The following is a 26,908-nucleotide window of genomic DNA, read 5'->3' on the forward strand; positions in this document are numbered from 1 at the left end:
CTCAGAAAGTGCCAATACTACAATGACAAATATGATGTGCTTGCTTGAGGATTCGGGTCTCAGAATCTGTGTCTCTGGAACTCCTTTCGATTAATTCGGTGTGAAATATTTATCTTTTGTTAATAATGTCGAAATAGATTTAACTTCAAATGATATAAACATAGTGTCTGTTCATACTATAACATATAAGTTTATTTAATATATATGTAATTGTAAGTCCTGTTTACCTTTCGATCTGTGTATAAATTCTTGTGATATTAAAGTATTTCTATATTCTTGAAATGCTTACAGTGTCCTTAGCGTCAGCGCTCATGTGCGATCATGCGAGCAAAAATCAATAGTAAAAATTGTTACCTTACACTGTAAACGTTTTAAAAAATACATTTTTAGATTAGTTGTACATACGAGTATAGAGATTATGTATCGACTCCAGTATAAGAATCTAAAGCTCTGGCAGTAATAGACTCTCTCGTTGTATTCATTCCGTCCTATGAATGTGATTTCAAGCATAATTAGACATATCGTACAATTGTACTTAAGTTAGTTTTAGTCGATGTCGGGTGTGACACTACTCATTTAGATTGTTATATTGTTAAGATGATTTCTTAAATGATTCGTACTTAATGTTCCGACGTGATCACCGTCAGCTCTGAAATGTCAAGGAAATGCTCGAATGGAATAAAAGTAAAATAACATAAGATGAGGTATTTTTATTTATTTTTGTAAATGCAGTCGGACAGGGATCGGACATAAGAACGAGAATCTCACATGTATCGATATACAAGTATACCACAAACGAGATGTTTTTGTTTAATTCGTACGCTAGGGCCGGCTGTACGGCCAGCTCTGCCGTATGCTGGCGATCCGGTGCGGCTCGAGGTTGTTCTGAATCCTCAGCTCCTGGTGCGCGAGCAGCGACGCGATGTGCGGGACGTCGTGGAAGTAGAGCGCCCCGCGGCGCCGCGCCCGCGCCACCGCGCGCGCCGCCGCGCCGCCCCGTACCAGGTACGGGTCGGCGCCCGTCTCGGCGCCCGCCCCGGCCTCTGTGCCAAACGGCGATGTAGCATATTTACAATTCTATCTAAATTCTAATTCACTGAATTCCTCTCCTACCGTTGCTGAATCATTATTAAAAAACAATGTGAAAAATGTACTATGTTTTAAATTTAATACAGTAAGTTTGAATGACATAATAAGTTCCTTCAGATCACTAGGTATTAAGAAAAGGGTGTCCTTAGTGGCTTGTTTCCTGACCTCATGAAACACAGTAGAGTAATACCAATACTTAAATCAGGTAGTACTTCAGACCCCAACAATTATAGGCCCATCTCCGTACAACCAACTCTTAGCAAGATCTTTGAAAAATTAATACTAAATCAAATGTTCGTACATTTTAACAATAACAAGTTGCTACACAAGAAACAATTTCGATTTACAAGGGGTCGCTCGACAACTGACGCTGGTGTTGAGCTTGTTAAAAATATTTACTAGGCCTGGGAGGAGTCACAGGATGCCTCAGGGATATTTTGTGATTTATCTAAGGCCTTTGATTGTGTGCAACTCGAAACTTTGGTCAGGAAGCTACGTCATTATGGAATTAGGGACACTGCACTCAGTCTTCTGATTTCGTATCCGAGCAATCGGATTCAGAGGTCGCTCGACAACTGATGCGGGAATAGAACTTTTTAAAAATATTTACGGTGCTTGGGAAAATTCACAGAATGCTATTGGAGTATGCTGTGATTTGTCCAAAGCATTTGATGGTGTAGAACACGAGACGCTTCTTTATAAGCCAAATACTACGTTAATAAAGCTCTTGATCTCATTGTTTCCTATTTAAGTCAGAGTCCAGCAAGTCTTCTGGATCTATGTTCAAAATAGGTGTTCCACAAGGATCAACTTTGTGTCCCCTTCTATTTCTAGTATATATAATTGATCTTCCTTTCTATGTTAAAGGTATTTGTGATATAGTGTTGTTTGCTGATGATACTTCTTTGATTTTTAAGGTAGACAGGAAAAAAACTGACTATGACGATGAGAACGGTGCATTATCACAGATACACGCTTGGTTACAGTAAATAATTTAGTTTTGAATACTCAAAAAACAATATGTGTAGTTTTTACCCTACCTTAGAAAGCAAAATTATAATATATCTTTAAATGGTGGGCGTCTTGATGTAGCCGATACTACGCAGCTCAGCTCTGCAGCATACGCAAATCAATCCGGTCTATTTATAATCTTGGAGCTAGAGACTCTCTTCGGGATGTTATTGGGATCAGTGATAATCATTGCATGTGCACAAGAAGTAAGGATAAGCTTAAAGTCAATAAATTATTCTTGGGGCAAGGTATCCGTTTCTATAATAAAATTGCGCAGACATTTTTAATTTTGTCGTTTCATAGATTCAAGTCATTTGTAAAAAATACATCGGTAAAGAAGGCATCTTATTCGATACAAGATTATATAGATGATAAAAAATCGTGGAGTTAATGCATGCACATATAATTGTATTTAACTAACATGACTGTACTTTTAGATGTTGAAAAAGAGTAACTACTGAGTTTCTTGCGGTTCTTCTCGGTAGAATCTACATTCCGAACTGGTGGTAGCTTTACTTTAAATAGTTTGTTAAATGACGACTCAAAAGTGCTTGTAAAAGCCTACTTGAATAAAGTATCTTTTGATTTTGATGTAAATGCAAAGAGATCTCCCAGGATTCTAGTTACTCTGGGGGCCTTCAAGGATCAATTCTTGGTCCATCTCTCTTCCTCGTTTAATATAAATGACCTGCCACATCTTTTAGGCAACAACTCTGTTAAATAGTGAAAGAAAAGACAAAATGTATTAAATTCACTACTCCCAATGTAAGATGTGTCAAAACGAATGTACTTTTAAATGGGCAAGCATTAGATGTTTTAGAAACGACAGAGTTCATTGGTATTACAATAGACTCTAAGGTCCAATGGAGCCCCCATATAAATAGATTGGCGAATAGACTCAGCTCTGCAGCCTATGCGGTAAAAAAAATAGACTTTTGACTGATGGACGGCTCGCCTAGTACATTTTAGTAATTTCCACAGTATAATGCCTTATGGCACCCTACTCTGGGGTAATGTAGCTGATATTAATAGCATTTTCGTATTGCAGAAGAAGGCTATTCGTGCAATCTATAACCTGGGCCCGAAAGATTCGTTAAGATGTAAATAAAAGAAATTAAAATAATGACTGTCGCTTCTCAATTTGTTCTTGATAATGCTATGTATGTACGCAAAAACATAAATTATTTTTCCAGGAATTGTGAAGTACATTCTATTAATACTAGGAACAAGAATAAAATTGTTACTCCAAGTACCCGATTACACAGGGTTAGTAACTCTTTTTCGGGGCAATGTATACGTTTTTACAACAGGATCCCAGTAAACGTTCAAAAATATTCAAATTTTAAATTAAAAAAAAACGTTAAAGAACGTTTGTGTTCCAAAGGATATTATAACACTATTAACTAGATGATCGCCTCCAGGTTGTTTCAGATAACGAAAATATGTTTATTATCATTGTACATGAAAACATGAAATATATATGTAATATGTGAATGCGTGTGAAAATGAAATTTAAAAAATGTGTACATCCCGCTGAGTTTCTTTCGCCGGTTCTTCTCGGGTCCGAAGTGTTAGTTTACGAACCGTTGGTAGATTTTTGACTATCAATAAGCAAGTGTAATCACTTTCATATTGAATACAGATTTTTGACTTTGACTTTGATATTACTTTTCACTTGTCGAAGCAGCTAATGCGTGTTGTTCCAACAGTTTACTCAGTTTATTGCTAGTTAAATGGATCGTTTGCAGATTTCTCGTAGTGTTCATCGGCAGCAGGTAGTGAGCTCATAAAAGCCTATTAAAAGTTTGACTTCTGGTAAAGTTTTAAACTAACCGGCGTCGCCGCCGGAGTCCGACCGCCGGAGGGCCCCCGGGCCCCTCGCGGCGAGCGGCGGCAGGAACAGGCCCAGCGGCCACAGCGACTCCGGGTCGGGCGAGTCCACCCTGTAGGGCGACGGCGGCAGCACCGCGATCGGGACACCTGGGGCGGCGCCGCGGCTTTAGCTCGATTAGTGCAGTAAGAAATATTAATCATTCCTTACATTGTCATTGCGCCGCATACCTTGGAAACTGAGATGTTATGTCCTTTGTGACTGTACTTACACTAGTAATAATAATCAGTATATAGTGTAAATAGTAACCGATAAAGATACATAACTCAAAAGTGATCATACAATAATAAATAATATAGTGGGTGGTCCTACCCAGACGGACTTACTCAAAGATCTTCCAAATAAAGATGTTTTTTCAATGGATTCTTTAACCAAATGACATAATTCATAAACGAATAAATCATTCCCTAATAATAATTTGTGTGTGTGTGTTTCTGCTAGTGACGGTAACATAGAGTAGGTAACGGTTACAATGGTTTCAAATCATACTCATGAAGCTATCGTATTGCCATGGCGTCCCGATCGTCTGATGCTGGACCTCCTCGGCCTGGAAGGGTATCGATGGTTTCTGTCGCGGGTATCCAACAGTCGCGTGCGTCGGTCCTGGAACATACACCAAATGTCTCAGCTTATTTCTTAAACTTTATTATGTATTGTCCCGACGCTACATTTAAAGCATATCGTAAATATAAACTTCAAACTTCCCATCAAACGCAACGAACAAACACTCACTTCGCAACCTCTTTACTGGCGGGCTCTGCGGGTGGCGTTGGTGGGCTCTTCGTTCCAACACTGGTACTGGGTCGCCCACCCCGTGAACGAAGCTACGGCCAGGCGTGTTGAAACTGACGTGCGACGCGAACTGCGTCCCCGGTATGCCATGGGTAGCGTGAGTGAGGAACAGAATTACGACGTAGACGCTTTTGCATAAGTAGCTTTGTGTTTTCTGGAATAAGAAAAAGGATAAAGTGTTACTTTCGAAATGGATCACGACTATTCAACATTTTTAACGTATAATCATTTTTTGAATTTATATGAGGAAGGTTATATGCTACTTCTCATTCGGCCAACGCGCCGCTTACAACAGGATCTTAGAGGGCGTGTCACTACCATGAGTCAATCACCATTCTAACTAGGAACACAGCAATAATTCTACTTATTACTGTGCTTTACGTACTGAGTACTGTTTGTCTGTAGAATAATAGTTGAGTGAAGTGAGTGGAAATCTTACTCATCGCATTTTTTGAGATTAGTCGTATTTCGTACCCACACAATGTAAAGCTAACAACGCAAATATCGTACTATCTTTACCTGTATATATGTACCTGTAGGTAAAGCTGTACCAGTAAAATAATCTAGAAACAATTCTATTAATTTAAACTTGACACAGAAAACGTACTGGTCCTAAAGTGAGTACGTGGCGAGTCGCTGTAATGTTTACTTCCCACGACCTTATTTTATTCCGTTTAATTATGATTAATATTAGTGTTCTTCTAAGATAAAATGATTCGTTAAGTTACTTGATCACGTCGATCAAAAACTTTATGCGAGTACATATTCAACCAAATCAAAACGATTTCCTTTAGTAAATATAGAAGCACTAAATATATTAAAACTGTCACAAAGGTACCAGGTGTGGGTACTGGGTTAAGTGTGATATTTTACCCACTAAATGAGTCCAAACTACTCTCATTATAAAGTCGTATGATTTAGGCCAGGGCGGCCAATTTCAAGGGAGATCAGCCGTGACATTTATACGCAGGACATGTTATAGTAGACAAATGTGTGCGCTAACAGATGCGCTCTCTGTTTATTCAATCTGAGAGGGCAAACCCGAAACGATCGGATGAGTTCTGGCGCAGCATCGACGGCGTTACCTGATTTTCTATTCCCGGGCTGTTATTGAATCAAGTACAATTTGAGAAAAAAATCAAAAAAAAATTATTGGTTTAACCTAGGCTTTGAACTCAGAACCTCGAGGTTTGAAGCGTGATCAACCAGACCGGCAAAGACAAAGTCAACGGCGAAGTGAAGTCAACAAACAATGAATTATCACGAGAGAATTAACACATAGCTAAGTCAAGTTGCACTGACGTGGGGTACTATCCCTGGCGTCTTTGTTGTAAGGTTTTTTGTATGTGAACAGTCCTTAGCCGAGGCGCGGGCGCATACTCTCACGCAGCGGTTGCAACACAATGACGACGCTGTCGTTTGAATTGGGCCTGTGTGGCGAAATGATGAGCTATAAAATCTTAATTGTTGTTCTCTAGAATTTGACCATTTTGTACTGTAATGGCCTCAGAAGCCTTGAAAAGCCTTATATTATTTGCCATTCAGAAATAAACTAAATGAGGATTTATTTTCGTAGTAAAATATTTATATGTGAATTTAATTTTTTCAATTTAATTTTATTTTAGTTACAACTAACACTACCTATTCAATTAAATTTATTTTATGAAACTTAATATCTCCGAGACATATTGAAATTGATAAATGTACCAATGGCTTTGGCGCACCTTGGGAGAAGTGTGTGTCCATCAGTGGAGGAAAAAAGAAAGTGGATACATTTGGCCGACGACGACTACGACAACGATGGTATATTCAAATACAATATTGTTCTAATTGAATATTTCACAAAACGTATTTTGTACTCAAACTCAAACAAGTTCTCGTAAAAACAACATCCATTTATCACCGTTTACTTTATTTCACATAGTAAACCTTTTCTTGTATAAATGCATTTCAGCTTTAATAAATTCGACACGCGTGGGAAGAATATTAATGCGATATTTTGATGCATTCTGTAGGAACTTTTCCATGTATCGCAACCTATGATTCATTGTGCATTAGTTACAGTTAACTATTCGATTACATTATCATTCATACAATGTTTCGACCCAGCCTGCTCATGATATAGTTGGAACGACTTTTCAAATGTTTTCGGGGCATGGTGGTGTTAGGAACGTGACTAATTAATTAATAATTATTAAAGTAATTGTCTTTGGGATTATTTTGCTATATGCCGCATGCCCTTATACAATTACATACATATGACGAGTACTAATACCTAATCCATACCATTGGTTTTACTCATGTCATAGTAACTCTGTAGCATGTGTGGCATGTAGATAAAATATCATTTTAATAAAATGAACACATGCTAATGCACGCCGATAGTAATATAACGAGATGTGGCGTGAGTGAGTTAATCTAGATCTATACCATGTACTTTATTTATTGGTGCGTTTAGTTTGGAGGATTAGTGAGCCAAAGGCTTGAAATGAGTTGAATGAGAAATCAGTGTTGATCATGAAAGGAATAATTAATATTCCTTTAGAACACTTTTTGCATGTTGAACATTCTAATGTCTATGGCGGCGATGGGCCTGTCTTATAATTAATTCCGACTAATATTTACGAGGTTAAAAGTATAAAAACTGCTAATAAATTAGCACTTGTACTTATAATGATTATTAATCATGATATCTCTGACATAATTTGATCTCAACCAAATTGCCCCTTACTTTTCAATGGCAACATGACGAAATAAACCAAATATAACCTTCTTGAAGATGTAATAAATAGGTCTCTTAACGATCGAACAGCTCTCATGGAAGTATGCTTCACTTTAGCTCAAGGTGACACAGACATTACGGTCCGTAACAACGGAATCATCTTTGTATCCGCAACAAAGACGGCTACATTCTTATAAGACATAAAGATACGAGATTTTAATAATTATTTCATCGCATTCACCTAATCTATTCATCATAACTGTCTGCTTGGAGGTGGCGTAGTACCTACTATATTATAGGGATGACGTGGGATATTTTGAAATCTTTTCTTAAAAAGTCATTAGAAATTAAAATTACTATAATGTGGTGCCATGCGAGCAAGAATATATATTAAAAGGGTAACAAAATCAATCAGCAGGATATGTACAGAACCACACCACATTATGTGCAGAATACATATTGTTCGAAAATTTCAATTAGCGCTATCGAATACGTACAATCTACATACATTCAAAGAGAGTTAGCGGGAAAACAAATTTGTAACGAGTGGTTTAAGGAAAAAATTCGGGCAGGCGTTATTATAAGAATCAAAATCAAAATATACCTAATTCAAGTAGGCTTTCACAAGCACTTTTACAAGAAAGTAATTACGAGTTTTTTATTACAAATTGTAATAAAAATCAACCACCAGTTCGGAATGTAGATTTTACTGATAAAAATCGACTTGTATTTCAGAAGTTAGCAAGTAAAAGTTTAGTTTAGTTTACTCGACAATATACACCAAATAATCTTTTAATTACCGAACTTGTTAAACGACCTCGAGGAGCTACAGTCACGACAGATCTAGGAGAAATGTTGGTCTAAAACTCAAGGCGGTAGGATCGGACGCGTTTTTCGACGTATAATTTTGAAATATCCGTTTTATTTAAAATGATTGAAGTAATAGAGTATTAAGAGCTTAAAAAAAATTAACTAACTGCTCCTAAATAATTTATTAATATCTGTTTCTTTCAGAATTTAATATAGAAAATAGTATTTAATGAAATACTGAACTTTTCCATTGAAGTTACTGAAGTTTTCCATCTTGTTTTTAAACGATTAAATTTTTCTATTATGAAGGTAGTAGGTATATTCTCTTATTTATAATATATTTTGGCAGATGGAAAAATGGGCGACCTGATGGTAAGTGGTCATTACCGCCCATAGACAATGCACCGCCAGCCTTGGGAGCTAAGATTATAATTCTGTAGTTACCCTGGCTGACTTACTCTTCAAGCCCACACAAAGATACACAAACACAAAGATACTACGTATTTCTGTTTGGCGGTGGAATATCTGACGAGTGGCTAACCTACGCGTGCCGGCTTGTACAAACCCTACCACTAAATATAATGTCTCGCCGTCTAGGTACGTTTAGTACTATAGGGCCGTATGTTGCACGCGGCTAAGTGGACGAAGAGTCACGGCGAATGTCCAAATCGTGAATTTGCGTGTTTAGTTACAGCTTAATCTTACATCCAACATCAGCCCCATTTTAAATAAATTGGCGACTATTAAATACAATATGCACTCTCTTCGGGGGTCGTCTGTTTTTATATTATTCTGGCATATTATTGTTTTCTTGAATAGCCATAGAGTTTGAGGAAATGGAGCGTATTTTTCGAAAAATAGTTAAGTAGTAGTAGTAAATATTAACCTCATGTAAGGGTTGGTAAGTTCAATTTAATCCAGAAGTCACAGAATTAAATTGAGTTCTATTCCGTTGAAAACATTTTATATTTAAATTTAGTTTTTGATATTTAAAAAAGAGGTATATCATTATTACAATGAAAATAAATTATAACCCGTCTTGGCGACTGCGTGTAATTAAAACGCCTACTTACCATTCACAAGAGATCTCATACAAAGGACAATCACTTAACAACGTTGGCTGAGGCTGCGGCGATTGTGCTCGCGGAGTACGAGTATCTACAGATTAGCTGCCATAAATCAATCGCAAACGATCGCTCGATGTGTGGTGCCTGTGCCTTGCAAACGTGACTGAAAACAAAGCGACTCCTAATTACCGATCTACTTGTTACGAATATTAAGTATTACACCACTTCGTTCTCAAGCTAGGATCGCGAGACGAAACTTTGATTAGGGTACACTGCGTAATTTCTGTTCAATAAATTGGGCAATTTAGGTAAGATCGCAACAGATATAAATAATTGCATAGAAGATTTTAAATTAATATCATTAGATTTGAGAGGAGTTTTAATTATTATATAAAAAAACTACATATATTTTATTTATATTAGGAAGGTAGCCATGGCAATGGGCACCCGAGTGTAAGTCCTAGGAAGAAGTGTGAATCATTTCTCATACCTTCAATGCATCGCTAATTATGGTTCTTCGTTAGTAAGTAGTAACACTGGCGTAATCGCTCTTTAAGCCCGACCACAGCAATACATATTATTAATGTGAGACGGTTGCACATCAAAAAACGTATATTTCGAGCAAAAATAAAATAAGCTGAGATTGTCTCAGTCTAAGAGGTTGCCGAGGAGGTAAGATTGTGTGAAGTCAAACCCCCTAACAAGTGTCAATTTCACAAATATCGTGAATATGTGAAATAATGTCTTAAAAAAATCGAAGGAAATGATCATTGCTCGATAATCAATTGATAAAGGCTATATTAAAGATAGATTCGGATTCTAATAATAATGAGTAAGCAAAATGTCTACTAATATTTTTTTCTTTTCGTAGAACCATAATGAATCGGATGATTACAAATAGAGCCATGAGCTGCATGAATGTAGAGATACTTTTATGCATTTTCACAATGACGTATCGCGGTAATTCAGTGCCTTTTATTTCTAGCCTTGAGAAATTTCTTAGTTTCATGAGCAAATTATTTAGTACCCTTTATTGAAGCACTATAACTCAAAAACGCAGTAAAGTTACCAATATACTTAAGCTACTTGCCCTAGCTTACCGATTTGATTCGTCTTGATCTACACGTAATAGATATCGATATGAACCATGAGCTAAACGTTTTCTAAAATGTTCGCAGCTCCCTAACCGTAACGGATGTGCGGTGACATCACAACTAGAGCCGTAGGCGACAAGAATATATCACGATCTTTTGTCATTTCGACTCGAGCGTGTCACGAGCCATCACGGGATTAAACAAGGACAAAGACTTCTATTTAAGCAGACTATCCAATTTGTTTGATAGCTGCAGTGTCAAGAGTGTTGCAAGTGCATGTGCAACAGCACTGATAAATCGGTCAAGTGCGCGATCCGGAGACACTATCAGATAGATAACTCACATATTCAATTTTCTTATTAACAAAGCTTACGTGACCATACACGAATATATTACAGGTAAATGTTTAATTATAAAGGATCCGGCACTTTCAACGGCATGATCAAACATTTCATCTAGCACTGATGCCATTATATTGATCACATCAGTAAAGGCATCCTAAAAAACCAAGCAAGCAAGTCGGTTTTAAGAAAATCGTGATCTGTAAGAATATTGTTTGTAAATTTATCAGGACCACGTAACGTAATCATCATCATCAATTAGTATAAATAAAATAAATACTATACTGTAATAGTAAATACTAAGGTAAAACTAGGTGCTTCGTTGAGCACTTAAGGAATAAAATGTAACAAAATGTCACCAAGATTTTGTTGCAACGGTTCCATACTTTAATTTTAAGGATAGATTAAAAATTTTAAAACTCTCCTACGTTTTTAACGATTTGTACTTACTGTATATTTTGTTCAAAAATAGACAAGTCATGTTGTGTACTATCGTAGCTCGTACTCTATTTTATTATAAAGACAAAATATTAAGACGTTACCATTATGTTGTGGATTTTATTTTATAAGAATATAGATTTTTGAAAACATGTTTAACTCCGTAATGAGTTCAATAACCTGACTGCATTTATAGTAAAGGAGTAAAAATAAATCAAATGAGATAATCTGCACATTTAGGAGATATAAAGAAGTACCATACTTGGATATAAGAAATTACAGCGGGCTCGAGTGAAGCCAGCTAAAGAGTGACGTAAAAATATATTTGTTCCGAATATAGATCCGACTATAGTTGATAAATTTATGTATTTTTCATACAATTTTACGGCCCCACTAACAATATAACAAGAATCATATATCTCTTATACACATATAAACAACTTTAAATCATATTAACATTTTGCATTGAGGACTTAATAAGATTTAAACAGTTATAAAAATATCTGAAATCACGAACAGCTCCGTGCGCAGTTAAGTATTGATGCTAGTATGTTGTGTAGTAAAATACTCGATTATATAAAAAATGATTTTTTGTTGATTCATGCGGTGAAACAAATTGTAGTCGAGTTTATGATGTTATCAAGGTATTCGTTATTGAGATTCTGTGTAAATATATGAACAGTAATTTACTAAATTACTTAAGTATTTATTAAATAATTTTTATTTGCTTAACAAATTTTAAATAACAGAATAAACGACTTTGATTAAAACTATGATGTCGTAATATGCTCGTATATTTTGAGTACTTTGAAATGCAAGTACGAGTGAGTTTTGGGATGGGACGGTGTATAATATACATGTGCCTTTATTTATTGTATAGGTAGGCGAAGGGGTACATGGACCACCTGATGGTAAGTGGTCACCACCGCCCCCAGACATTGGCGCTCTAACAATTATTAACCATCCATTACATCATCAATGCGTCGTAACCTTGCGTAAACCTTGGGATCAAAGATGTGGTGGCACTGGCTCACTAACCCTTCAAACCAAAGCAAAAAATGCCTAAGTATTGCAAAAAACAATACCATCGTGTAAAACTATCCGAAACTCGATCTAAATACACCAAGTATTCATTTCCTTTATTTATTTTATGCTATTACAATTCTCCGTGTTCAGCTGCGACGACATCATCCTATGCAAACCTTAATGTGAAATAAAGGACTAGGTCGATTTTTACCGCCTAAAAAAAAAATACCGCCTATGTTTTCTGGTCTACTGGAACCACGCGGGCTTTCGGAACTTCTCGGTAGAATCTACATTCCGAACCGGTGGTAGCTTCACTTAATATTGTTTGTAAACTTACGATTCAAAAGTGCTTGTAAAGGCCTACTTGAATAAATTATATTTTGATTTTATTGAGTTAGGCATAAGTTTTATATAAAATTGTTATAATTTTATGTAAAATATATATTTGATATGATGATATGAATACCGTTAAGATGAAGTTTACCGTTACTGTCAAATTATTACAAAAAGCAATGAATAAGCATTTTTAATATATTTTTATTTCCAATACGCGAAGCCACTTGACAATAAATATTTGAAATAATAATATCTAACGATTTTTTATCTTCTATACTCAGGTATGTTGCATCATTCACATCAGCACAAAGTCATATGCCGAGATTTTTCATTTTTACGCAATATATATACATTACTAGTTTATAATAAAGAAAGTACGTAAACAAATATAGGAAGTTGATTTTTATCTATACAATTGTCACATAGATCGAAAAGAATACTCTCTAAGAATGTACACGTTAAGTGCCTTCGAGTCTTCGCTATTTGTTGAGAATGTCCGACATGATTCGTGGATTGTATGAGCGAAAGCATCTGTAGAGCCCATGCTCCCTCGAGGCCGCTCCTACACTTTCACCCGGAAAATCTAAATGTCGTTACAGTTTCCTATCGCGTTCGCAGCGTTATGTGCTGTGATCTACGAAAGACAAGGCGCAAGAAAATATACTGTCATACCTCATCTAGGTACTCGCCCTAAATTTATAAACGACATTATCATAAAAAAAATTCTTGTAGTCTATTTAAATAAGACATATTCTCCGCAGGTGAAAATTGCCATTAAATATCCAAGTATGAGTTCATGTATACACTATAAGTCATTCTTTATACATCATGCTTAAATAAGGACGAACGAGATAAAAAATACCTTAATTTTAAGTCGTCTAAAGCATTATAAATATCTTTATTTTATGCGTTCTTGCCCAGTAGTTAAAGAAACGAATAAACACAAGAACATATTTTTATAATTTTTAAGACCTGTATAAAGCTAAATGTCTATAAATGTTAGGGACTTACTCGATTGTAGAATTCAGTGCGAGTCCGCTCGGTGGGTACCCGATGGTACATGGGCCTCCAAAAGGGCCACAACACTAAGCGCGATCTTTGGCTTTCATTTTTTAACAGTCACCACCCATTTTTGTATGTATGTTCTAAGAGTACCCACTAGCTGAAAAAGACAGTCTACAGCCAAATGGAAATATAGTATTGTATAAACTAATATAGGTAATATTTTCATAAAACAAGAAAAATGCTCAATCCTATTTTTTATTATATAAATTATAATATAATTAAAGTATGGCGAAATTCACGACACATTATGATGCCGTACAGCTACATTTCTATTTACGTTTATTCTTTTATATAATACCATAGAAATTAATAAAAGTTTAGACGAAATGATTCGTGTAATGCGATAAAAATTAGATATTATATATTGATTTTTCTTAATTAGTGTCAAGTGTTCGTTCATCAGTACAATTGGAAATGTCTGCTGGTTTAATAAGAGTGTGCTAATAAAATAAATAATCACTGACGAGATGGCAAAAAATATTCAAAGTCATTCATATAAATTGAAGATGAGTTAAACGATTCGAAAGTGACATTTAGATTGGAATCTTTTGTTAAAACAAACATCAACAGAGGCAACAAGCGTAGAACTTCTTCAAGCGTTTATTGAAGTAGGGTGAAGTTGAAATAATTGTGTGCGTACGTTAATCGTACCGACTTATACGCTTTGAATACTATGTATGTATGTATAGTGCAAAACATTGTATTAATTAGATGCTAACATTAAAAATGCCAAATTGAACTCTTGCGATCGCTTATGCCGGATTAGCCGTTTTCGCGAGACTTTTTAAAGGTATTGTGAGCTAAATGTTTATCACTTACTTAAATGTAAATACCGTAAAGATTAGTCTCTTTTTTTTTCATATAATCTATTGATGAAATCCTAAACAAAGATTACTAACATTTGACAAAATATTCGCTAAAAATGCAAGTATTTAAAAATGTAATAATGAACGCTGTTTCACCCACAAAGGTAAATTGTAAGTTATAGAAATAAATTCATGGCATATTGTGACCTCAGACATTATGTGAACTATAAGGTTCAGGTTGTTTCGAACTTTCCAGTGGTTGCATTCGCTACGAACTAACCACTTAGCTATAGTATATAGCAGCCAGGGGAGATGTAACTCAATCTTGTGTCTTAACTGTTGAAACTTAGTCCGTTTCGAGAGCGGAACACATCCGAGACGTACTCAATCAGTGAGCAGAACTATCGCCCTTTCTTTATTAATAGACTTCGCTCTAGGAGAAAACAAATGTTAAAACAAAAGGTAATATTTTATATTCTGTTTAAAGGCGGGCGAGCAATTTGACCAGCCGACGGTAAGTGGTCACCGCCATAGACAATGGCGCTGTAATAATTCTTGTGCCACCAATATGTCAATAATCTTGGGAGTTAAGATGTTATGTCTTCTGTGCCTATATTCACATCGTCATGGCTCAATAACTCATCAAACCGGAACACAACAATACCACTACAACAATAACTGTTTGGCGATAGAATGTCAGATAGGGACCACCCTGTCTAATATTCTTTGCATGAGCCCGTCTGAATGAGTTGGAACGTCTCTAGAGGGACTGTCGTACCAAATTATTTATTTAAAAACATTTGATAATGATGATGTCTATTTACTGCGAACGTAATTACCGCTGCCTGATTGATACTAAGTACATATTGACAGAAAAAAGTAATAACTCTTTACTGGGCCGATTCGGGAATTAAACCCGGAGTCTCGGGATGTTTAGGTTCATAAACTCTCAACTAAAAACAATTTATATTAGTTCAGTATCCGGTATGAATATATAACAATAATCTGTGATGCAATCACAATAACTTTCTCACGGAGGCTCCGTACCAGTGGTACTAGTTATGTGTCTCTGATACGATTTCGATTATGTATGCTTACAAAGGATCCTTGGGGACGCAAACACATTGAAATATATTACTTTTGCGTATATATTACTATTGCGTGCATCATGAAGCGTTGTATATAAAGCAATGTTAAACGATATTAACGTATAATAGGTCCTTACATATGAAATTAGCGTTTTGTCGTTCTGACCACTTTGATCTGAAATATCCCCTCTTTGGTTAAGAATCCCAAATTAAAATTTATAAATTAATTTAGCTGATACATTTGATTTTTAAAAGCAAGCAGCCATTCATTTGTTTTTTCCTCATTATTTTTCTTTGGCGTCGCTTATTATCACACAATGGTAAACTTGAAATATCGGTATATTTACGAGTACGAGTTCTACCGTGGCAACAGTGGTGCAAAAACAGCTCGAAAGATTAATGTTTACTTGTGATGAAAAGTGGATACTATACGATAATCGGAAGCGCTCGTCGCAATGTCCTGCCCTAAACGAAAATTGACTCAGAAAAAGTTAGTTGTGAGTGTTTGGTGGACTAGTGCCGGTGTCGTTCACTATAGCCTTTTAAAATTTGGCCAAACGATTACGGCAGATATCTATTTGACAATAGAAACAGCAAACCGTGAAGGAAGAACTAGCTGCTAAACAATCGAGATTGGTCAATCGCTCTAGGCCACTGCTGCTTCACGACAACGCAAGACCAAACTCTGCACAACAAACAACCACCAAGTTAGATGAGCTACAATTAGAATGTCTTTGACATCCACCGTACTCCTAGGACCTTGCTCCAATAGATGATCATTTTCGGAATCGGAATTGGGACAAATTCTTACAAGGAAAAAATGTCTTCTAAGCCTTCAAAGACTTTATTGATTCTCGCCCCCATGGTTTTTTTAGTAAAAGGATCAATGAACTACCTATAAGATGCTAAAAGTGCATAGATAACAACGGTGCATACTTTGATTAATTAAATATATTTTACAAAAAAAAAAAAACTATATTCCTCCCCTACAAAACGCCAATTTCATATGTAAGGACCTAATATGATACATAAAAAAATCCCTTCATATACAATTGCATTGATTTTTTACTTTTAAATCAATAGAATATTTCAACATTGGAAACAAATAATAAATAGGTATCGTACTCATACAAAATCTAAAATTCTTACAGAGTTGGATCGAAATCGTTCAGTCGTTTAATCATAAAGTGGTTATTAAAGGATAACGCTACTGATTTAATAGGGCGGTGTATATTTATCGGGATAAAATGCTTACGTCATCCAGTCTACATCACCTAGGCTATGTCACCTAGTTGACATCACCACAGCCGATAAAATAATAAAATGATTATACAGACTTATAGATCACTCCAAGTGTAGTTAAGTAACTGTAACATTTAAATTGATAAAATTCTAACGATGAATTTTAAACACCTCTTCCTATAATATTATATAATGGTGCAAATGATGCTCCGGTGCAGATGATATATTCATACAATTCATACAATAATCTATAGTTTGCAAACTTAGAAACTTAGGTATGAACTTGCCGTTGGTATGCCTTAAAAAACATATATAGACGAAGATATGTATGTCCATGCAAAAATGTCAAATCATCATAATCTTAGTTACCCGTAATACTTACTGCTTAATGTTACGGGCGATGTTTCATTCGTCGCAATGCGAGTCTGAGTGATAATCATAAATCAATAACTAGCCACTTAGGCAATCTTAAATTATGGCTATGTCTTAAGAACCTCGGAATTTAACCGTCGGTGGAAGCTTGGAAGCGACTCGATTGTATCTATGTCCTATATATGTATATATATACACATTTAAAATGTAATTTATAATAAGCATATCATATCAATATACAAAAAAATATCAATCAATCAAAACGAACTAAAACGAAAAACGATCCTTTAATTTTCTTCATAGTCTTGATATTTGAAGCCTGAAGGTCATACTTACCTTTCAGTAATTTAATATAGTTTACCGATAACGATTGCTCAATGTGATCGATTAACGAACCATGATCAATATTTATTCTATGTCGGACCGCCTGGGAATTATTTAAATACTTGAATATGACCTAAAGGAATAACACCTACAACCATGCACTAATATAATAATATCAATAAAAAGCGAAATTCTATACATAGATACATGTATGTATGTATGTATTTGCAAAGTTGTGGAATTAAAGTATTTTTCAATCTTTAGAGAAGCTAAGCAACAGTTAAACTCACCGGAGTCGTAAGGTAATATTATTATTTACACATCATCATCGTAAGTATACAACCTAAAGAGGGACTGTCTCGTTTATCTGGCTAAATCGTAATATGCGACCTCATAACCACGTGATACATCATGTCGCACATGTACAGGTCGCAAATTCGCAGAAATAAAGTTAATTTTCTATGACCGACTTTGAACAGGATTATTAACTCGGTTGTATTTTTTTACGTTTGTTACCCTAGAACTCCGTCATTTATAAACTGATTTGAAAATTATTGTTTTTTTATTAGTACTCCCTGTACTTATCCTTTGGTCCCAATTAAATATGAAGACAAAATGGAGTTAACTATTTTTTTTGTTAAAATTTTATATTAATACTAAGCCCGCAGTAACCGGTGGTACACTCTTTTGTCTCGGTATGAATTGTTGCCATTGGCCTTGGTGATGGTTTGTGGGAGCGCACCTTTGGTTGCATCCACATCCTTGTGCATTGCTTTAGGAGCCCGCGCAGTCATCCAGTCATGGTTAGTTAAAGAAAGGTCGCTGGGATCGAGATTGATCAAGAGAAGTTCATCAAGAATTATAATACTGCGGCCACATTTGATGAATATACGTGTCGGGCAATCGCGACGTACCGACAAACCGTATGATAACAACGACGATGTCGTTGGCATCATAGCGACAACCTTTCGTATTCTGGAATTAAGTTATTCGCGACAGAATCCTTTGATTCAATTCACCGACAACTCCCTACAGGTATTCGTGTTCGCACGAATACATCGTGATGCAGCGAACTGTGTGGCCAGATATGTCGCGACAACGTGAACCTTCGTCGAATCCCGATGTGGCCTCATACTAAGGTTATAATTTACGATGTATGCATTTATTAGTAAGAATCATTAATAAAATAATATTATAATAATAGCATACGTGTAGCTGTATGTTTTCAGCTTTAAAGTGGGTGTGGTTGATGCAATGAACATAAGGTAAATATAAAATAACTAGAGCAGCGTGATCGTGATACACGTACGATCGAATTCAATTTGTGCTTGTATGCACTAATGCAGGATACCTGTTACCCGCGACCGGTTTTAACTGAAGCAGAAACATAATGCTGCACATTTCATTGATGGCTTGGTACGAATCATTACGCAAGTTCTATGAACTTTGAAGTCATTATCAGTCTTGTTTCATTGTCATTATTTATAAAGTAAATATGTGCTGCGTATATCATCATCACAATGGTCATCATCATTCGCTAGCCGTATTCCATTTGGAGTTATTTTTATTATAATTACATCAAAAATAATTTATTTTGTTTACATAAGAATTATTAACATTAACTCCTTAAATATATCAACTCTTCTAATATCAGCCTTTCTGGGAGTTCTATTACTTCTAGATTCCCAGGTATTCTGGATTCTCGTGCGAATGTTGACGGCTTTTACGTGCTCGATTGATTGATGCGCTTAACCAAAATCATTAAGGCGGTTCTCGCAACAGCCGCGAGGTGAGGTGGGAGAATACAACTATTACTTTAGAAAATTTGCTAGTTTTTATACGTGTTCATTATGATTATTAGGAGCTTAATGTATACGTTAATTGGTCTAAAGGTAATTTCTCTGCGTCATAAAAAGGTGGAGCTATGTGTAAGTACGTTATTTTATACCGGAACAACGTTACTTGTGTTTGTACTTTATTCGATTAAATTAAGTATTAACGATAGTTTCGTCAGCTGTAGTATTACCTAATACAAATTACGATCCAAAACCGTCATAGGTTTTCCTACTTAAAGTGACAATACATAACGTGCTTCCCATAAACGCAAATTACCAATGCTTACCTTCCACTGTTCGCAATAATAATTATGATCTTAGCTGTACTTGTAATATTGTAGTTAACTTATAGTATTGCCTTTTAAGGCTTTCGCATTCTCCTATTGCGAACCTCACAAATAAGTACTAATTCAAGAAAAAACCTATTATAAATTAAATTTAATATAAGTTGTATAGGATTCTATCGGAAACTACTATAAATTACGAAGTATCCGAATTTGAATAGCGGTAGCAATAACTTTAACACTCAAGGATCATCGTTACGCGTGATATAGAAATTTGGTAATGATTTCGACAAATTATCGTTTTATTAAACATTAAAGGGATTTGGATCCGTAATTGTTTGAAGGTTGTTATTGTTAAGAGCAAAGGTGACTCATGCACCGTATTAATTAAATGTTATTGATATGTAGGTTTATAGGTAATCAAATGAATTCTGAAACACGCCGAGTAATACTGTACAAAATGTAACAAATACGAAATCGAAGTAATTATTATAAATAAAACTATTACGAGTATCCAACAAGTAGTCAATCGCCAAATAGTATGGATATGGTATTAATAGTAAAAATGTTCTAACATAATACTTAAATATATTCATATATATTTATTCACTTTTATAGGTTTTTTATTTTTGATATATTAATAAAATAAAAAAAAAACACTAAGACAATTTATATACGTATATAAATGTACTGCCACGAATTTCTCCCTTTTACTTTAATTCATTTAAAACACATTGTTTTTTTATGGTTTAGATTAAAAAAAAATTAAAACGAAATGAGCAAAAAATTAAATGTCTCAATACCGAAATAATTTTTTAGATTATATATTTATCACAACTAAAAACAAAAGTATTTTATGTAATTTTAGGTGTTTTATATCAGCAGATAATTTCGAGTTGTTTTTTATAATTTCGTTGAGTGACCTGTTTGTAAACGATGTGAGGTGTGGGTTATACCATAATATTGACATAACGACTATAGCCGGTACACAGCTATTTCAAATTGGATTTGTACAAATTTCGGCTCTAATTACTCAAATTGTTTGTAAAACGTGATCAATGCTTAACGAGATTGACCTTTCATTTCATCAGGTTAAAATTTTGTCCATTTGAAATTAAAAATATGAAGAAAAAATGATATAAAGCCTATTTCAATATAAGCAGTAAAGATAATATACTAACGCACTTCCAACAGTGGCTTGATTAACATATCTCTATTTATAATACTACCCTACTTCTTTTTACTACGTATTTCGATTTCAACTTTACTTTGTTCTCGATCCCAAAGAGCGTCGTAATACCTACGTCGTCTTTGGCTCTAGACGTCAATTTCACGATTTATGTAACATAAGTATCAACATTATATTTTTAACAACACAGATTTGTGCCTTGGAATTATTCCACGCAAATAAATAAAAAGAATATGGATCCTCCAATGCCATTTTCAGCTCAAACTCACTTAACATGGTGATAAACTAAAGTGATCATTTTAATGATATAATTTTTATACTTTTATTTATATATGAATTATTAACATTAAGGGGCAATTAATTTATGAGGTAAGACGATTTGGGGGTAGGGGGGGGGGTAGGGGGGTTGGTCGACCATGTCTTATGTTTTCTTACAAGGGGGTGGGAAGGAGTCTTGATAGTTCTTAAGTAAGATAAAAAAAAGCGCAAAGATAAATAAATTATTTGAAGAAGGTTCGATTGTCGAGGTTCGCTCTGATGCGTATGCGTAGGTATAAAACAATATTTCCATTTCCATGGCAACGGGCTGGCTAAAAAATAAAGATTATTAAATACTTCAAGAAATTGATTCTTTGAAACAAACATTAAAATAAACCAACGTGTATTCATTTTTTCCTTTAGATTCTTACGTAATAAATATTAAGCAGAGGGGAAGGGGTCGGCCTATTCTTATTTTTTCTTATAAAAGGGGGGGAGGGGGTAAAAACCAACGAAAATAGTCCTACGTAATAAATGAATGGGAATATTTATAATATTTATTTGTATATAGTTAAATAAATATTTTTAAATTACAAATAAATGTTACAAATAGTTACTGAACAAATCTTTACCGTGAGGAATGGTGGCAAAAATGCTAGCATTTCCCCGTTGAATCGCAAGTAGAGGCAATAAGGCGAGGTGTTATATTTTTAATGAAGGTTTTTGCACTACTAGTTTGGACTAGTTTGGCCCAACGGTTTTTAGGGTGCACCCTGGGCAAAGGTCCCGGATTGAGCTTTCTCGTCGGCCATGGCTAAGACTGACGCGGCGGGATGCCACGGGGCCGCTCCTGGTACGTCTCTGGTGAGCAGAGTGGACGGTGTGAGTGGTCTCGTTGGCAATAAGGGGGGGAGGGCTCATTACGAGCATCCGAGGTGTGTTTCCACCGGTGGTCAGCGGCGGAGTCAATCATCTTATCCGCCAAGACCAAGGGCTATATGTATAATACAAAGATAAACGTTGTATATTAAGACATTCTGTAGTATATTTAGTATCAGCATTGCATCCGTGCGAAGCCGGGGCGAATCGCTTGTAAATCATAAAGTCAACGCAACGTCTTATAGGTATCCTCTTTTATTACCTATAACTCACCATCATTTACTGCGGTGAGTGCACTGTTGCTTTACGAAAACGGGCGTATCAATGGCTTACTGAACTATACCGATTTTAAGTAACATGGGTTAAACGAGCAGAAGGCTCATTCGGTGGAAAGTGACTGCCACCGTACTTTAGGGGCGACCCCGACCTTTAAGGTAACTTCATTAGTTATAACTTTGAATAAAGAGATAGAAACGAATATTCGCGGTCAGCATCGAGAGCGTCATTATTTTTATTGTTTTGTCGTCGTTTAATTAGATCACTTTGTAATCGAAAAGAAAACAGTAAATTGGCTAAATAATTATACTCGTTGCTTATATAATGATTTGTCAACATTATTGACAAGAGGACATGAAAATATTCTAGAATAGCTTTTGTTGTTTTATTTATTACCCTTTATTTGAATACGTATTATTATGTTATTAATTTTAAAGTATTCCCTTTGGTAAAAATATCAAATACATCAGGGACCCAGCGACGTTTTAAATCGACGTTTATGTTGAGTCAACAGTAGATCTTTAAATTATTTAGAGTCAACAGTAGATCTTTAAATTTTCAAATCAGTACCGAGATATTTAAATTTGTTTTTAGTGCTTTTACAAGCTTCAGTGGCACCAACTTAACGAGTGACCTACCTACCTACCTAAGGGGGTGGAGCCTTGAGCTTAATGCCCTCACTATAAGTGACGTGGTATGGCTATAATAGGAAGCTTAATGTGACGTTATCGAGCCATTGACAAAGGTTCTTCAATATATATTTGCTTTAACAAATACAACTTTTAAAACGCACGTCCTCGTCATTTAATTCGTCTAATAGTAATGATGTAATTGCATAAAAGATACTTCAAACCGCGATATAGCCTTGTGGCTTATGATACCGATTTGTGGATAAGAGGTGAAGGAAACCTTGGCCCACTGTTGGGATTACATTACAAATTATTTTCTTAATGATTGATGAGGAAATGTCCCTCGTACCTGAAATTACGCTTTTTCTTCTTTCTTTATGTTAGACTGAAAACAACAATAGGATTGCAGGACGTTTCTGTTCAGCCATAGAATAAAGTCAGTTGCCAAGGTGGTCCGCCTTGTAAAGTTGATGAACGTTAAAATATCCATCGCAAATGAAACTAGAAAATGTGTGCCATATCACATACAAGAAATACCTGCTAATTACTTGATTTTAAGTCGTACTTGTAGACTATGGTTAAAAAAAGGTGAGTTTATTATTTTTGTTAAGTAATTCACGTTGGGTAAGTGCATTGCGGCGGCGAGACGCCAACTTAATTGTTCAATCTAGACAATTTTAGTTTTTTTGTAAATTATGTTTCTACTAACAATACTTAACTCGTTAAGCGTTTGATTATCAAGACACACATATACACAAAACAAGGACTATTCTTAGCACAAATGTATGCCAAATAAGATCACACGATTGAAAAAATATGATTAAATTTTCCACCTATTTTAACGGTAATAAATAAAACAAATCAAACAAATAAAAAATCCGGTATATAAAATGTCTAACATTTCGATATTCAATCAAGTAATCATTACAACAAAAAATAAATAGGAACAAAAAAGTCTCCGCTTTCAACAAAAACATTAAGATTTGTATCATCAAGAATATAAATAACACATTAAACATTTACTATTTAAAGCCGGAACTAGATTGTGTTTTTGTATCCAGCAACAAGCAGAACATTAGGTACTTTCAGCTTGGGATTTTGTGTATATTTAATTTGAATGCAAAGAATAACACTATTCCATATTTAAATATAAAATAATTATAGAAAATAAAACAATCCGTACCATTCATTTCATCGCGTTTGAAACCAAACAATTGGGAGAAGGATATAAAAAAAAAATTAACTGATATTTATTAATATTCCTTTTTTTACATTGAATATATACAAAAGCTTACTAATGTAATGAGTTTTTCAAAAAAAGAACATAACATTTATAAGAAATTATAATATAAAAAATAAAATATAATATAATATTAGTTTTTACTGTTAGCTGTAATGATAAAATAAAACTATTGTTTACTCACCATTTTCCAAATGCTGTTAAAAATTCAATGAAATGACGACCACTTCTGGCACGATATAAACTCTTTGATTAAAAACAGGCAAACCGAATCGATAATAATGCAATCGTATTGCAGCCCGCCAAATTCTCGCGAAAATTATAATTTGAATGTGTGCGCATGCGCGATGTTCCCGCGCGATTTGCCTTCTGCCTGTGTTCGTACTATTTCGTATTTCCCACAGCCCACGCGCACCACCGCTCACCATCGTAACTGCTTCTTTCTCCAAAGCACGTGATGCGCCTTTTGAAAGCATTGGCCGTGGAACGACAGAACTTTTATATATATTGCACTTTGAATATTATAAACTGGTCAATTTAAAATCCAAAAGTGTTGTCTGTTGTTGCGATATTTGACTGACTGCATTGCATCAATTTTAATCGGTCGGACATCAACAAACAGAAACAGCATGCTACTAATTATAAGCTGCGGTTTTTCGGTAATGAAAGCTATTTGTGCCGTGTTTCAATGTTCTGACAGTTTCAAGCCTACTCCGTGGATACGTGGGGTGGCGGATGAGCCAACTACGGAAACGATTTATTTTGTATTCACTTCAGTACAGAGACTAAATAGAACCTTGAATAAAATTGTTGTGCGGAAGGAATACACGACCTATTACTATTATTTTCTCTTTATTTAGACTAGTTATAAAGAAGTTTAACAAAATAACAGAGCTATCAATTTTATGTGTATATGTGTGATCGAAATGGGTGTGTGTTTAAGTAAATGTAGTAAATGTAGTAGTGCTGTAGTATCTACTTACTGCCTGCTTCCTCTGCGTGTATGTTTCGTTCGTTCTGTAGTTATTGGCTTTTAAACGACGCGACGCGTAATTACTAACCGAACATTTGATTCAGTTTTCATTAAATTCTTTCAGCATATACATATATGGAACCGTACTTTCTCGATTATTTTGTAGCAATTAATAATGATTTATATATTATCATTGTATTTATAACAGCTTAATGTAGTATATTATATGTATACAATTTAATATTACAAACGGAGTTTATAGGCCTTAAGGCAACTTTGCAATAGATGGGAATCTAGTTGGAATATTTGATTTTTGAAGTAAATTCTAATGAAATTTATTTATATATACTAAAATCGTTAAATTTAAATAACAATAATAAATTAAATAATAATAATAACAATATCCTTCATTATCTCTATCTATTGCTATTTCCATCTAGTCATATTCCACTGTTTGCGAGACTGAATGTTGTCGAGGTGACTCGCCAAAAAACTCGACCGGTGGTCTACCTCTTTTTCTCTTTCTTGATGGCTCTGTCCGAGTATCTTTTTTGTCCAGCCCGTGTTCATATCAGTTTTTTAGTGTTGTAGAGCATCTATAACTTTAGTTGTGTTTCTCACATATACATTTGTATTTTATTTTCAATTTTATATTCAGAGTGCTCCGCTCCATGGCTCTTTGGCTGGTTTGAATCTTATTACTGGTATGTCTGTTGAATTGAGAACGAATCTAGGACTTTTTTCTTCAGTCTTGCAGGAATCTTTGACGTAAGAACTTCTTTTAGATTCGATTTGTTCTAAGGCCATATCCACACGTCTGGTCAGTTCATCTCGGTGTCTAGATCGTTTGAAAGATATAAGCTTGCCTAGATATAGCGATTCTTCAAAATCTTCCAGAGCGTTGTCGACGCTTATGGGATTTTTTTTTACTTTTTGTCATTATTTTTGTTTTTGTTGAGTTCAGTTGAAAGCCATTTTCTTGGATAACCACATGTATTTTTTTAAATTAATTACAGTAATCATATAGATTCTTAATTTTTAATTTCTCTTAATATGTATGTAATGTAGAACAGTCGCGAACTGTCAGCGTGTCAAGTGGAACTTTGATCGATTTCTGATCGGTCTGTCAATTAATCAATCACTGAGCGCTGAGAACAATATTCAGAAGTTCTTATATTTCAAATCGGATTATCTTCAAATTCAATATTTATTCACATTATTGTTATAAAGATTAATATTTTAAAAATGAAATCCGAACACAGTATAAGATAAAATCGCTTTCCGTCATCTCTACGCTTGGATCTTTTAAATTATGCAACGGATTTCAATGCAGTTTTTATCAATAAACAGTGCGATTCGAGAAGAAGGCTTATATGTATAGTATATACGCATATTATTATAGAGAAAACTCGAAACTTCCTAATTTCCTAACCGAAAACTTTTTCTTTTTTTTCATTTTATGTTTGTTCTTCAATCTAAAAGATGGACCCTTATTGTATTCGAATAAAGACGGGTTTGTTAGTATTTGATTATATGAATTAAAAGTAAAAAAAATCTTATTTATTTCATTTTTCTAAGTCAATTAGGATTATTTATAGAGGCAGGGTCGCTATTTATATAATCGAAAAAATCTTGAGATATCAATACTTGTATATAATAATATGTGGATACGTATTTATCTCGATTGAAGGATTTATGACTATTGCAACATTTAAAAAGTATTAAAACAATATGAATTATAGTCGCGAGTTAGACCTGTCAATATTTTTTTGTCAGATTTTCTTTTTATTTATTCCAATGTTTGATTTTATAGATAACGTTCGTAATGAAC

At 34.8% G+C, this 26,908-nt stretch overlaps 1 protein-coding gene across 1 annotated transcript; it reads right to left on the reverse strand.

The window, feature by feature from the left end:
• Positions 1-704: 704 nt before the first annotated feature.
• Positions 705-22,001, reverse strand: LOC125077949. Its single transcript, XM_047690084.1, has 8 exons — positions 21,906-22,001; positions 18,437-18,489; positions 18,257-18,381; positions 6,086-6,213; positions 4,724-4,937; positions 4,481-4,594; positions 3,943-4,080; positions 705-1,043 (listed from the first exon to the last, which is right to left on the reverse strand). The coding sequence occupies exons 1-8, from the start codon at positions 21,999-22,001 to the stop codon at positions 823-825; spliced, it is 1,089 nt and encodes a 362-aa protein (XP_047546040.1). The 3' UTR covers positions 705-822.
• Positions 22,002-26,908: the final 4,907 nt, after the last annotated feature.

Source organism: Vanessa atalanta, chromosome 4 (genome assembly GCF_905147765.1).
Source record: "Vanessa atalanta chromosome 4, ilVanAtal1.2, whole genome shotgun sequence".
Classification (NCBI taxonomy): domain Eukaryota; kingdom Metazoa; phylum Arthropoda; class Insecta; order Lepidoptera; family Nymphalidae; genus Vanessa; species Vanessa atalanta.

Excerpts from the sequence above, each read along its gene's own strand:
- LOC125077949 (XM_047690084.1), bottom strand. The coding sequence starts at position 22,001 with ATGAGCCCTCCCCCCCTTATTGCCAACGAGACCACTCACACCGTCCAC. Across the intron at positions 18,490-21,905 it reads GCCCCGTGGCATCCCGCCGC|AATACGAAAGGTTGTCGCTA; the intron begins GTCAGTCTTAGC and ends ACTTAATTCCAG. Across the intron at positions 1,044-3,942 it reads CCGGCGGTCGGACTCCGGCG|AGGCCGGGGCGGGCGCCGAG; the intron begins GCGACGCCGGTT and ends CGTTTGGCACAG.